General features: G+C 33.0%; 1 protein-coding gene across 1 annotated transcript; it reads right to left on the bottom strand.

Moving 5' to 3' along the window:
* Nucleotides 1-652: 652 nt before the first annotated feature.
* LOC145561943 (CDPK-related kinase 5-like) lies at nt 653-6,602 on the bottom strand. Its single transcript, XM_081622078.1, has 11 exons — nt 5,747-6,602; nt 4,071-4,201; nt 3,668-3,709; nt 3,438-3,546; nt 2,981-3,059; nt 2,588-2,884; nt 2,400-2,512; nt 2,084-2,191; nt 1,883-1,945; nt 1,634-1,801; nt 653-1,285 (listed from the first exon to the last, which is right to left on the bottom strand). The coding sequence occupies exons 1-11, from the start codon at nt 6,308-6,310 to the stop codon at nt 1,145-1,147; spliced, it is 1,815 nt and encodes a 604-aa protein (XP_081478204.1). The 5' UTR covers nt 6,311-6,602; the 3' UTR covers nt 653-1,144.
* Nucleotides 6,603-14,037: the final 7,435 nt, after the last annotated feature.

Raw genomic sequence — 14,037 nt, forward strand, 5'->3', positions numbered from 1 at the left:
CTTTCTTTTTCCCATGTGGTGAGTTCAATTGAGAAAATTCTCCGATTTAATTTATCAAAGTTTAACACGATTATTTTTCCAAAAAAGAAGAGGTTTATCACAATTTTCACTTTGATGTGCTCCTAAGCTCCTTATTAATGTTAGAAGTTTAAAGCTTTTTTTTTTTTCCTATCGTCTTTTTTTTTTTTTTTTTTTTTTTTTTTGTTATAAGCTCCGTCTTATGATAACTTAAACTTACATTTTGATATAAGGTAGCAATAGGCAAATGGCATGCAAGGTAGCAAGCCTGCTTTGTATTCACTATACTAGACTAAAGCCCTGTTCTCATCAGATTATTTTCAATTCAGTTTAATTCAGTTCAACTCTAATAAGTTCAGTTCAGCTCCTAATTTCCTTCTCTCATAAAATATTCGATTCAATTCAGTTCAGCTCTAATAAGTTCAGTTCAATTCAGCTCAATTCAGTCAATGAGAACATGCCCTAAGATTCTATGAATGTGACAGCTCAAGCCTTCGAGATTTTCACAGATACAGGGGATTATATTATTGGAAGATGTAAAATGACGAGTAACAGAACATGTAAATTCCTAGCACTATATAAACAAGCAGTTTAAATGAAAGGAACATGCGAAAGCAGTTTAAATATATATATATATATATATATAAAGCACCCTCTTTCATTTAACTTTTGACAGCCTAAAACATGATTTGTGCATAGCTTTGATGCTAGGATTAGATTCACAATGAGCACTGAAACAATGCAGATCCCAGATAAGTCAACCTCAGGGTTATCATCCCCAGCCCACAAAGGCTAAAACTAAACGACATATTGAGATAATTGAATCACATTTTTTGCCCAGCTTTGAACAACGATTGACGTTTACATTCCTTGTGTGGTCAGAAACATTTAACCTATATTGTAGTGAGCTGGCCAACAACACTCAACTCTGCTGTCCAGCCAGTCACAGGTTTCTCATTTAGCACAGAAGTTTCATTCTCTGGCAAGATCTGGAATCAGTTTCAAGACCGAGAGCACCAGGCACGAGTCATGATGGCAATCGATTGATACTCCCAACAGTCACAAACCACGACAATACGAAGCACCACAAAAGATAGACACAAAGATCACCTATAGTTGCACGCAATCAATGAGGTTTAATTAAAGTCCTGGAGGACACTCCATGAAGCAATTTGACAAAACCAAGAAAGCTCAGCTTCCCATCAGTATGCCGAATCCAGTCATGAAGGACTGCATGAACCGGTATGTTGGGTCCCAGTCCAAGCTCCTGAAACATCATATAAACACAAATTTAAGGGACTTTAATTTATTTTACTTTAAGTGCAGCGAATTAAGGCTGAAGACCATGTTACACTAGGCACCCAGATTTTCCTATTATACTTGCCTCAAGTGAAGGAACAAAACACAATAAACTAATAAGATATAAGATGGAGTAAAAATAAACAAGGTTACAAAAGGCAAGAAATAGTAGACAAATTCGCCATGTGTCATTAGCAAAAGGGTAATTAAAATCTATTTCATTTAATAAGGGCAGGCAATCATCTACCCTTTGCAAGGAGATAAACAAGTTGACAATGAATCCATACAACTGAAAAATGAAAGATAGGTGACTTACTGAAGCCAGCTCTTCAATCATGATGGGCCTGTTACCATCCTTCTCAAAAAGTTCATAGGCACAACGAGCATGCTGATCCCATCTTTCAAGAGCTTCAAGTTGATAGACACTTAAGGCGGCTGCACAGAATTCCTCAAAATCCATTTTTCTATATTGAAGTGCCGTTAACTGAGGAGACACAAACCGTAGTCAGAATGTGAAACTGAAGATGTTTGCTGGTATCATCCACCAAATCCAAAAAGCACTTACAGAGGTTAAGATTTCATGAGCACGAGACTCCTTCATGGCATCTGTTGCATTTTTCAACAAGGCCTGACCAGATCATAGAAAAAATTATGTTTTATAACATATACAATTAATATCAGAAACCATTTGTTTCTGTCATAAATAAACAATAATAGAAAAGGGAGAGGAAAAAAAAAACCACATTTGTATTTTTAAAAAAACTACCTCTTTAATATTTTCCAAACTTATTGTTCCATTTTTGCTAGGTTGCAGTAGTGCAAACTGCTCCTTTAAGTAAAACAATTCATCTACAGTCAATGTTTTTGACAGAGCCTGTCAAAGAAATAACAATTGCAGACAAAAGTAAGCCAATTAGGAGATTATGAAGGCAAATTGCAAGTTTTATTCGATCAGAAAGACTGGTAAGCAAACATGCTGAAATTGTGTACAATTGTAATCTTCCAGCATCACCACACAACTTATTTCTCTCAATAACAACGTTTAATAAAAAGAGGGGGAAAAACTTAAGTAGTATACCCACCCTCAAGGCAGCTTTGCGAAGAGAAGATGAACGCATATAAATCTTGAGAAGTTTGAAGACGAGTACATCAAGAGGAACTTTTACTTGTCCTTGATTTCTAAGCCAGGGATGGCCTGCAAAAGAAGGTAATTAGGAGAAGCATAGAACAGCAAGCATAGCTTCCACGAAAATCTAGCAGATATACTCACAAAGTGCTTGAGCTGCCGTTATTCTTTTTCTTGGATCTTTGTTTAACATGCGCTTTACAAAGTCTTTCGCCTCCAGGGACAAAGAAGGCCATGGTGGTTCATTAAAACTTGGATCAGCTTTAAGAACAGCTCTAAAGATACCCGACTCGGTACGAGCCCAGTATGGTCTGCTTCCACACAGTAGAATATATGCAATTACACCCACGCTCCAGACATCAGCCTCTGTTGTATAAGATCTATGCAGAACTTCTGGTGCAACATAATATGCACTACCTACAATGTCATTTAACTTTTCATCTGCAGAAAAGTTTGCATAAAAATTCAGAGATAGTTCACTTCAACCATATACATATATTAATCCATTTGCAAAAACACATAAGTTAAATCACTAACCTGGCTTCACAAAATCTGATAAGCCGAAGTCAATGGCCTTCAATGATGAATCTTCATCCTTTGATGTAAAAAGGAAATTCTGATCCAACAGCAAACAGATGTTAGAATGACCATGATATAACTATTTGATTAGAGACCTGGTGAGTGGTGATATACACAGAGGCATTAGTCTTGATAATTAAGGATAGTTAAGAGTACAGGTCTTAATAGAGCAGATATATACATGACAGCTATAGGAAAGCATTGGTTATCTTGTTCCACGAAATATATCATTAACCAAAAAAAACTAATTGGCAACTTGGCCACAATTCTTACAATTCAATCTAGCAACATTCATGACTCACAAAGGAATCAATTAACTGCACTAGCGCGCAGTGATATGCTTTATTGAATTATTGAATACTTAGTGATTGCAAACAGAGAAAATAATTATAATGCACACATTATTTTTCAGTACCTCTGGCTTGAGATCTCGATGTACCACACCTTGCAGGTGGCAGAACGAAACAACGTTTAAAATCTGTATTAACACAGCCTTGGCATCTTCTTCTGTATATTTCCCACCCCTACAAAATCATGTGATAAAAAACCTTCAATTTAAAATCATAATCATCAATTTGGTATTTTGTCTGACCAGAATGATATTTTCAAAACTGCGAAAAATCTAAAGTTTACAAAAAAAATTACCTTGAAAGTATTCTATCCAGCAACTCCCCTCCTCGACACAACCTGAAAAGGCATGGAAACTAAATCTCAGCACGTAGAACATCAAAATTATAATGCTCCGGATTAACATCATCCATCACCAGTAAACATCATTTATAAGCTCATGGAAATTAACAAGCATGATTCTAGTAAAGGCAGACATTACAAAATTATGTTTAGCCTTCAGGTACAATGATGATTACAAAGAAGGCAAACATGTATTTTTGGCTATATGTCAACCCAATGCAGCTTATAGGCAACCCAATGCAGCTTATAGGCCTTCACAATGCTCAAAATGGCATTAAGGAATGTAGCAAACCATTAGACTTCATACTCAGAATCAAAATAGACAAGCATAGTACAAGTAAGTGTGAAGATTACTTACTCCATCACAATGTAAACATTTTCGTTGTCTTCATATGCGTCGTAAATTTTTATGAGATTGGGATGTCCGGCCAGACCTTTCAAGATTTTTACCTCCCTTCTAACATCCTCAATGGCAATAGCCGTGGTCATCTAACAAAAAGACACAACAATAAGAAAGAATTAGTGCAAAAGATAAAATTACCAATCAGACAAGTCTTGGATGCTCAGCTGGATATTCTGAATATCAATGCATAATGAACTGCCTAATAAATTGCAGTAGCACTTTCAAATCTAAACAATGGTATTATAATATAATAACGAGCTAAAACTCAACACAAACATCACCTTCCTATAGATTAATAAAGTATAATATGAATGCAACAAACAATTAATTACATATATGGTCAATATGAATCCTAAAGTTAACACTGAATTTCAGTTTCTATTTTCTGCTATATAACTAGAGAGAGAAAAAAAGACAATAGGTTTTTATTAAGAGAAAAATCAATTAAGAGAATTTAAAGATGCAGATGTCCTTTAAAAGACTATAGAGCAAAAGGAAAAAGGCAACATATGATGAGCAAGAGAGTAAAGCAGCTTGCAATGTATTAAAGTCAAATGACTATTCAAGAACTGTAACAACTACCCAAGTGAGAGTAGAATAGTAGCAACGACGAACATTAAATCCGTCCAGAAACACAGTTCCACTTCATCATGTCATCACGATTCACTAGTTGTCACTTTTCAGATGATTGATTACACCAAGCAAATAATTCTAAATGTCAGCCTAATCCTCTTTAGTTTTAGCTTCCAAGTTTTCTAAAGATCCACATTAGAATAAGCAAATGGAATTCCAAGTTTCTAGAGATTCTCACTCTAAACCTTCCTCTTCAAATATGACAAAGTTTGTCTCCATCTATTTCCAATAATTTAGTACCATAGAATAATATCGCACGAACTCCCATGACCATATTCTAAACCAAATGGTGACAAGCATAGTAGCATATACATCAAAATGATCACAATGCCGCATAACGACACATTAAAAAACTAAAAACCATCACATAAAAACACGCAATTAGGCATCCGAACTCATGACAACGAGGTTCAAAAAACGAATCGATACAATTCCTCGGTCTCAAGGCAAGTCCCCGGTAAACACTCCACACGCCCTCGTCCTCACCCTCATCCTCGAGGCAAATTCCATCAAATAAGACAAACATAGGATGGTGGTGCAGGAACTCAAACTAAGTTCCAAAACAAAATTACAATCTTCACAAAGCAACCTGATCTTACCACCATTAAAATAATAAGAAATTCTACTCTTCTGATATCCAAATATATATTTATAGTTATACATGTTCCATTATCCCCACAATCACAAACTCACATGACCCTTACTTAAACATAAACCAAGTACATTTTTTTTTTTTTTTTTTATATACTTACAGCAGATCTGATCTCTTCAATCCCAACAACATTCAACCAATCTTTTAGCAACATAATTGCAGCTAAATCCCGTTACTCACCCATCAAAATATTACACATAATGACATAATTATAATCAATTAATTTCTCTTCTTTTTTTTAGCATAAATAAAATAATAAAAAGTAAAAATAAAAAATTACGAAAAAACATTCAAATTCAAAATGAATATCAAACAAAAAGCAGAAAAAAATAAAAAGAGGATGAACCTTGGCTTTAGGGATGATCTTGACAGCGACTTGAAGACCCTTCAAATCACCCTTCTTAGCAGTAGCAACCCTAGTATACCCAAAATGCCCTCGTCCAACTTCTTCACCAACTTCATACTTATCCCCAAAATGCTTGGAAAATCCAAACCGTTTATCCAAACCCACACCATTTCCACCACTACCACCTTCACTTCCCTCGGGAATCGAACCTCCGACGCCGTTACCGTTAGGTTTAACCGTTCCATGTCTTCTTGCTAACACTGCTTTTATGTGTTTCGCCGGCGACGGCGGAGGAAACGGCCGTTTGAAGAATCGTTTCGGCGTATTTGTACTTGAATTTGAATTTGAATTTGAAGTCGCATTTGTAGCAGGTGACCATAATGGTGATTTCTTAGAGAATAAGTAGTGAGCTGGACTTGGACTGTAGATCCCTAAAAACGGGGATTTCTTCGCTTGATTTTCGCCGGAATTTCTCGCCGCCGGCGGTTGATTACTTACTTCTTCCGGCGTTTTTGGATCGGAAACATACGGTTGCGTCGGTGGTTTTGAAGTACATATTCCCATTTTTCTCTGTTTTTTTTCTCTCTTCTCTTTTCCTCCCTGTAAAACTGTAAATTATAGTGTTATAGTGTGAACGCCATTGATGAGTTTTGAAGTAGGAGAGAGAAAGGAAGAAATTGGGATTTTCTCTCCCTAACTACTAGTAGTGCTACTATTAGAGTTGTTAGTGGGAAATTTTAGAGAGACAAAAACAATGAAAAATAAAATAAAAATTAATAAAGGTGGGATTTCGTACTGGAGAAATTAGAGAGAAAGAAAGAGGAGAGAGAAAGAAAAAAGAAGAAAAAGGAAAGGAAAGAGAGAGAGAGAGATTAAAGGAGTAGTGCTGGGTTTTTAATGTGGACCGGTGGATGGTCCTGTCTGACCATAATTATCTCCACGTGGCATACATCTGATTTTTTTTTTTATAAAAAAAATTTACAATAAACATGTTAAATTAAATTAGAAAAAATGTTATTACTGGAAAACTGAGTAAATTGGATAGTGGAGTACGTTACTGTACAATTAATTTATTTTGAACAAAATAAAAACGTTGAGACTTGAGAATACTGTTTATTCTTACTCCAATTTAATGTCTTTTAATTTTGTGTGCAAATTTATGGAAATGTAAGTTAATACAGACTATACAGTTGGTTTTATAAAAGTTGGACTATTTTAATTTTTTATGAAATCATAGCTCTACTATCAATTACGGCTCCCTTTCTTAAAAATTTACAAGTTAAACTCATTGAGAATGAGAGAGTCTGAAAGGGCATAAACTAAGGAAATTTTTATCCTTGTTAGGCCCTGTTCTATTCACCTTATTTTCAGTTATTTCAGGGTTGATAAGTTCAGATAAGGGTTAATAAGTTCAAATAAAATAAGTTCAGATAAGTTGTGATAAGGGTTAACCAGGCTACCCAAGTTTAATTTATAACTAAAATAAGTTTTAATAAGGGTTAATAAGTTCAGATAAAATCACATAAGTTCAGATAAAATCACATAAGTTCAGATAAGTAAAAATCAAGTGAATAAAACGCACTCTAATAGTCTCTAGTCTCTCTACAAGATCTGATATCGTGGGAATTAAAATTACTTTGTTATAGTACTTATTCATACGTTAAATCTTGCATTTACAGAATAAAATTCTAACAAACTTATTTTATATGCAGCTGTATTGTTGTATTACTCTTAATACATGAAAAATAATTAAAAAAGTTGCTGGCTTTGTTGAATGATACAGGACTTGCATTCTTTATTAGAATAGATTATAATTTTTGACAAAATTGGCTAGATTGCAATGATTAAATATTTTTCGAAGTCAATGCATTATGATGCTACACCTTGTTGCAAAATAAAGTTGCTATCTTATCATTTTCGCGGGGTTTGTTAGCTCTCACTATTCCCAAATACAGCCTTTTTCTCTTTTTGATTAGTGAGTGTTGACTTAATAGACTTATTGGTGCTCATAGACTCCATACTTCGTAGCCATCATAAGATTTATAACCGTATGTATAAAATCCCATGAATCCACGAATGGCAAAAACATTGACCAAAACACAATTGCATAAATAAATATCGGTACCACTTACCACAATAAATAGTCTAGGGAAAATATAAAAGAAGTAAAAGATTGTTGCAAATGAGAAACATTACACACACGAATATTACCGTGGAAGAACCAATATCCTTACAATGCTAGTAGTATTAACTCACTCATATCAAATTTTATTTAAACTAAATTTGAAGTACTCATATGACTCCGTAAATAAGTTGTTTCTACCTCTGTTTTAAATTATGGGTAATATTTAGATTTGTTTTGAGAGATATAACAAATTTAATTGTTATGCATAATTTTAGAGGCGAAGAAAATAAGATCTCAAAAATTAACTTTTTCATAGTATTTATTTTAGGATCCCTTAAATTTGACATTTTTTCATCCTCAATCATAACGCGTTGGCTAAGTGGCTAGCAAAAGCTTACCTCGACTACAACCTCCAATTTCTCCAAATTATGGCTCCCTTTTTAATTCCACTAATAATTAATAACACAATATGCAATATCTACTAGGAAGTCAACTAGCTAGTTGGATGTTTGAGTAGACACTAGTCTACCACCAATTAACATGAAATTAATTTGCACACATGGAGGGTTATAACAATATTAATTTGTTCCAACTCATTACTATTCGTAATGAAGCCACTAAATGGTAATAACAAATTCTATGTTTGTAAGCACAAGAGGAGACATAAAAGTTGATCAAAAATCAACATGTTATTGTTTTTGGTATGAAGAATGATTTTTTAGACCAAATCTCTCATATCATTATATGTAAGCAAGCCTAGCAACACGATTATACAAACTAGCCTTTTAGGAATCGGGGGGAAGGATATATAAGGCTGGGAGCCCTACCCAAGAATCGCAATTGATACTCTAGTAGGGATCAAACCCATAAGCCATATCCTCAACATTTTAAGGTAAATCTCCAACCAACTCTACCATGTACTTCTTGGTGAATCTAGTCATGTATGTTTGCAATGCTTAATGGTGAAAAATATGTACATACAAAGTAGGTATACGATAATGAAATAATAATTCAGACAATCCAACTAATTAGAGGTAAACATAATAAATCAGGCATCCTCACTTACCCTTTAAATATGTCCGTATGAGTTCATATGTTCCCTTTGTTGCAATTTAGTTTGAAAAAAAAAAATGTGTTATTTCCTTCTACACGAAGCCCACTTTTCTTGTAATTATAAATGCTCAATTTTAATTACTAATATATTTTAATTATTTCATTATATAATCAACCATATATACCATATGATAAAATAAGCACCTATTCCACATATTTACTGGTCATTTTCATTTACTTTAATTATTTTTTTGAATGAAAAGTAAAACAAGAAGGCGATTTTGTTTGTAAATTTAATGACAAGATTTACAACTGTTAAAATAAGAAACCTATAGAGAAAGAAATGGTAGTGGATTTGTCAAACAAAAAATGAGGAGCCGCCCTATCACATGAATGATAAGCAAGCATTAAATAGAGGCACCGGAATTTTATAAATTACGTATCTTAGTTTTTTAGCAGCTTCGTCCTTAAGTTATGCCATTTGCCACTTCAGAAGCAACGAATTATGCCTTTTTCGGCCTATTTTTAGTCTTAATCCCATTTTGTCTTCGATCTTATAGAAAAAGACTACTTGCCTAACTACCAAGGTGGTGTCTTAGTCCTAAGTGAAAATTATGGGGTTACACGGTATACCTAAAATCGTACTTCTTAGTTTTATTTTAATTAATACATTTTATTTGAATTGACGTATTTTTGATTAAATTAACCGTATCAGTAAATGCACTATGTGTCAAAGGTTAAATAGGGTATCCGTATCAGTAAATGCACTACGTGTCAAAGGTTAAATAGGGAATCGGATGTGTTAGCTAGCCAATTCCGTGCGGAACCATGTGAAGATTATAAACTTGGCTGTTGATTTCCATACTTGGTTGCTAAACGCCTTTTAGAGTTATAAATTTTCTCTTTATAGTACTATGTTTCAGTCAACTGCATGCCCTAATAGCTAACCACCACATGCATGTCTACCGATCATTTATTGTTACAACTACTAACTTATTTAGTTATTATATACATGAAGCTACTATTAATCAAGGAAATTTAGCAATACATAATTAATCAATTGAATAATGTACCTAATTCCGATCATAAACGACTATGAAATTAATTTAATTAATTAATTTTTTGGGGTCATGCAAATCAGGAGCAATTTCTTATTAAGTGTAAAAGTTGATCTTGTTGGTTTATTCCATGATAAAGTAGAGTGAATGAAAAGAAGATAAAGTTGGAAGCAACGAACACAATACCTTGACAATATTGTTAGACACTTGATCCATTCAAAATCTAGTAGAGTAATCAACAAGCAGTAATAAATGTACCATAAGACATGTCTCTTGGTTACCACCTCTGTGAACATGAGAGAAATTTAAATCACAATTGCATGATCATAATGCACATATAGCTCATTGATACGCAAAAATATTAAATTTTCTTATGGCTTGTTTGGGTTTAGTTTATTTTCAATATGTAAAATAAGGGAAATAAGGTTTTTTTTTCTTTTCCTTTTAAATAATGTTGTGTCTCCAAAAGAATGACGCACAAAGTATACTTTTGATTTTTTTTTTTTTTTAGCTACTTAATATTTGGAGTTTTACGCTTATAAAACCACTACACAATTCAATAATTCATAGCCAACACGTGGTTTGGAGATCGAGTACGGTTTAAACTAGCATTGTTATTGTACGGGATGATACTGATGCCGATATGATTCCAGTATAGTCAGGTTGGATATTGGCTTTAGAATGCTTTTTATAACATCATCTTACCCGTATTGGTATTACACGGTGGCCACGTGGACAACCACCACTCACTTGACATGCAAGCCACGTGGACTGACACGTGGTACCTACTAAACTTGGTTATCTTTTTATAAATACACATGATATATTCTTTATAAGGTACAATTTCTCTCACTAAAATACTCTCTCTCTCTAGAATTCTCTTATCTTCTTTCTTATTCTTATAAATTTGAGACTGACTTTATCATCAGAGCGGTTATTCCCGGACACACCCCAAAGTTAGCTAATCTACATTGATTGTGTAGGTACTCAGTTAGACGATAAATTTTACCGATTTCAGACATGAGTTACCGAAGCTCATCCGAAACAGTTATTTTGATATCATTATGAACCAATCATGCTATTGTTTGACAAAATTTCATAAGCAAGCTAAGCGTTGTAAAAATGTAAAATAATTAATGTAGTACTATGCATATAATGTCAAGTAGTTGAGAGTCGAGAGAGTGTACGATAGTAAGACAAAATCAGTTCACATCCTTTCATATTTGTAGCATGCTCTTTTTTAATGGATGACATTATTATTAAGGAGCCCGGCCATTTTATTTTATCAATGTCACATGCGCACCAAACTAACCATGATGACCAAATCCTAAGACAAGAGTGGCTGCTGCATAAACCTAGCTAGTACTCCGTAACAAATTAAGAACATTGCATGAAAGTAATGTTAATTGTGAAGTTGGGTTGACAAAAATTTACTTCTTTAGGGTCTAATTTTCAAAAAATAAATGAGAATAATAAATTTATCCAAGTAGATCGGGAGTTCAGGACCAAAGAGCAATCAAGAAATACTACTTGATGAATTTATATTATTCCCTATGATTTAAAGCCCTTCATATATCGGTCTTGTTCGATCCAATTCAAACCTCTTTATATACCAGTCTTGGATTGGACCAATTTTTGTTTAAATTTATGCATAAAATAAGCTTTTAGAATGATTAATTTTCTCCTCTAATTGTTTAGTATGCTAATTATAATTGTATGTTATGACTTACTTCGTATGAGATTATGTTATATATGCTTATAGAAAAGACATTAAACAATTAGCATGCATTGACCTCAAACCAACCCAGCCAATAGTTAGGTTTGTTTCAAATGAGAGCCATGACTAGCTAAAATAGTTTGTAATAAATTTCAACTCCATTTACCAAAAAAGATACAAAGCACTTTATAACAATTTGAAGTCATCCCTCATCAGTGTGTTTTTTCTTTTGGCAATGGAGAGGAATTTTTTTTTTTTTTTTGGTTGATATCAAGGATTGAAAGCTTGAGCTATTCTAAAAGTATTATAAGCTTTTCTTGGATAAGGATAAATAGATTTGTTGGACAATGTTTTTTTCACGATTTTTTTTTGAAATATCCCGTATCACCTAAATTTATAGAGAAACAAACAGAGTTGCCGATACATTTTAAAAATTTGATCATCACATGTTCGAGATGACAAAAGAATTGACATTTATACTTTGTTCGAATTGAAAAATAATCGTATATATATAGTTTCTTGTTTAACATGCTGTCAGCAAAAAAGAAAAAAAAAAATGTTATTCTAAATACTACAAGACGCAAAGTTATAAAAATGCTTACAATACGTTGGTCGCTAAGTACAAAATTTGTATGTACTCATATCTTGTATCCTAAAACAATATAATGAGGATTATCAAATCTGTTATCATCTCATACCTTTTATATTGTCCCCCCTGACAAACAGAATCTTACCTGTACTAGCATCTCAAATGTTACTCGTATTTGTAAATCTTGTTGTTGTGATGATTGGGTTGTTAGTTAGGCATGGTCGCTAATCCCGGCTTAAGTTAAGAATTGATATGATCCCCTTGATCAATGATTTGAGGTTGTTACCAAAGCGCCACATGCTACAATTAAGCCCCCTATTTTTTTAATGGATCTATAATTTCCTATTCAATTATCGAGTATTATTCAATATCCATCAATTGTGAATTTATTGTTTATTTATGTTACACTTATCTGATACAGATCATACATTAGTTATGAGCATTTTAAAGTTATTTACATATTATTTCTTATTAAGGTGTTTAACAATAAAACATCAGATTAAATGTGAGTATCTCACATTGATAATAATAAAGAGACCCTACGTAAGTACAAGTGTTTGTAGGAGATTTCCATCACCCCCTTCCTCGCTTACACGGTAGTTATCCTCCCGGCCTCCCTCGGCTCTATATGCCTTTCTCTTCGATCAGTTTGAGCACAACAGCCAAATAGTGACCATCTATTACAAGTGACATCCATTTCAGCCCACCTTTCCTACAGACAAGAGATATCAAAATCAAAGAATAAAGCACATTAATTTGGGTTTGCAAGAAAATGACATTATTTGTATTGTGGTGTTACCCCTCTAGCCTCGAAACAAAATCTATACCAGAATTATATTATTAGTTCTGTTTACCTTTCGGTTATCAATTATGGCCCACGAATTTAACTATACCGACAAGCATGATCCATCCTCATATATATATTTAGTAAATTATTTATTGTTTTGCTTGTTGTTTCTTCTACTTCTTTCTTTTCAATTAATTAAGCAAAATTCGGACATTAGATACACCAGATAAAGTTGATGATGTGTTTACTTAGTAGGAAAAACAAAAGAAGTGGTTGAAGCAAAATAATGCATGCCATTTACTCATAGAGTAAACCATGTACGAAGTACTTTGTACTTCGCATGTATATATTTTCTCAGTTCATTTTTTTTTTTTTTGTTTTTTTTTTGCATCATATTAAATATTCATAAAGCTATATATAATGCATGATCTGTGCACCATAAGTATAGTGCACCCGCTTAAATAAAAAAAAAAAGCGGAAAGAACATTTAGATGTCGAAAAAGAACATCTAGGTTTTTTTAAAAAGAACATGTTTGTATTTAACAATTAACATGCATTATCAAAAAATATAAAGACATTAAAAAAAGAACGTGATAAAAACTTTATTAAAATTTTATGAAAAAATACACATTAACGGAAATTTTTTTTACCAAAGATATCATTTCCCCAAAATAGTTCTCTCTCTCCAAAAATTCAACTTTTCATAATAATTTTAGTTCTCCTTCTAAAATATTTTCAACTAAAAAAATTCAAGATTTCATTTTCAAATTAAATTTCAAATTTTAAAATTCAAAATAACATAGGTTAAAAGAACATAAGGTATAATATAAAGAACATATAATTCATATTCGAAGAACACACTGATCAAACTCAAAGAACATACGATAATAAAAAATAAAATAAAATTGTGCGTCACTCATTACCTTAAAAAACATACGAGCCAAATTCAAAGAACGTATTTT

The sequence above is a fragment of the Chenopodium album genome, chromosome 10, assembly GCF_948465745.1.
Source record: "Chenopodium album chromosome 10, dcCheAlbu1.1, whole genome shotgun sequence".
Classification (NCBI taxonomy): Eukaryota; Viridiplantae; Streptophyta; class Magnoliopsida; order Caryophyllales; family Amaranthaceae; genus Chenopodium; species Chenopodium album.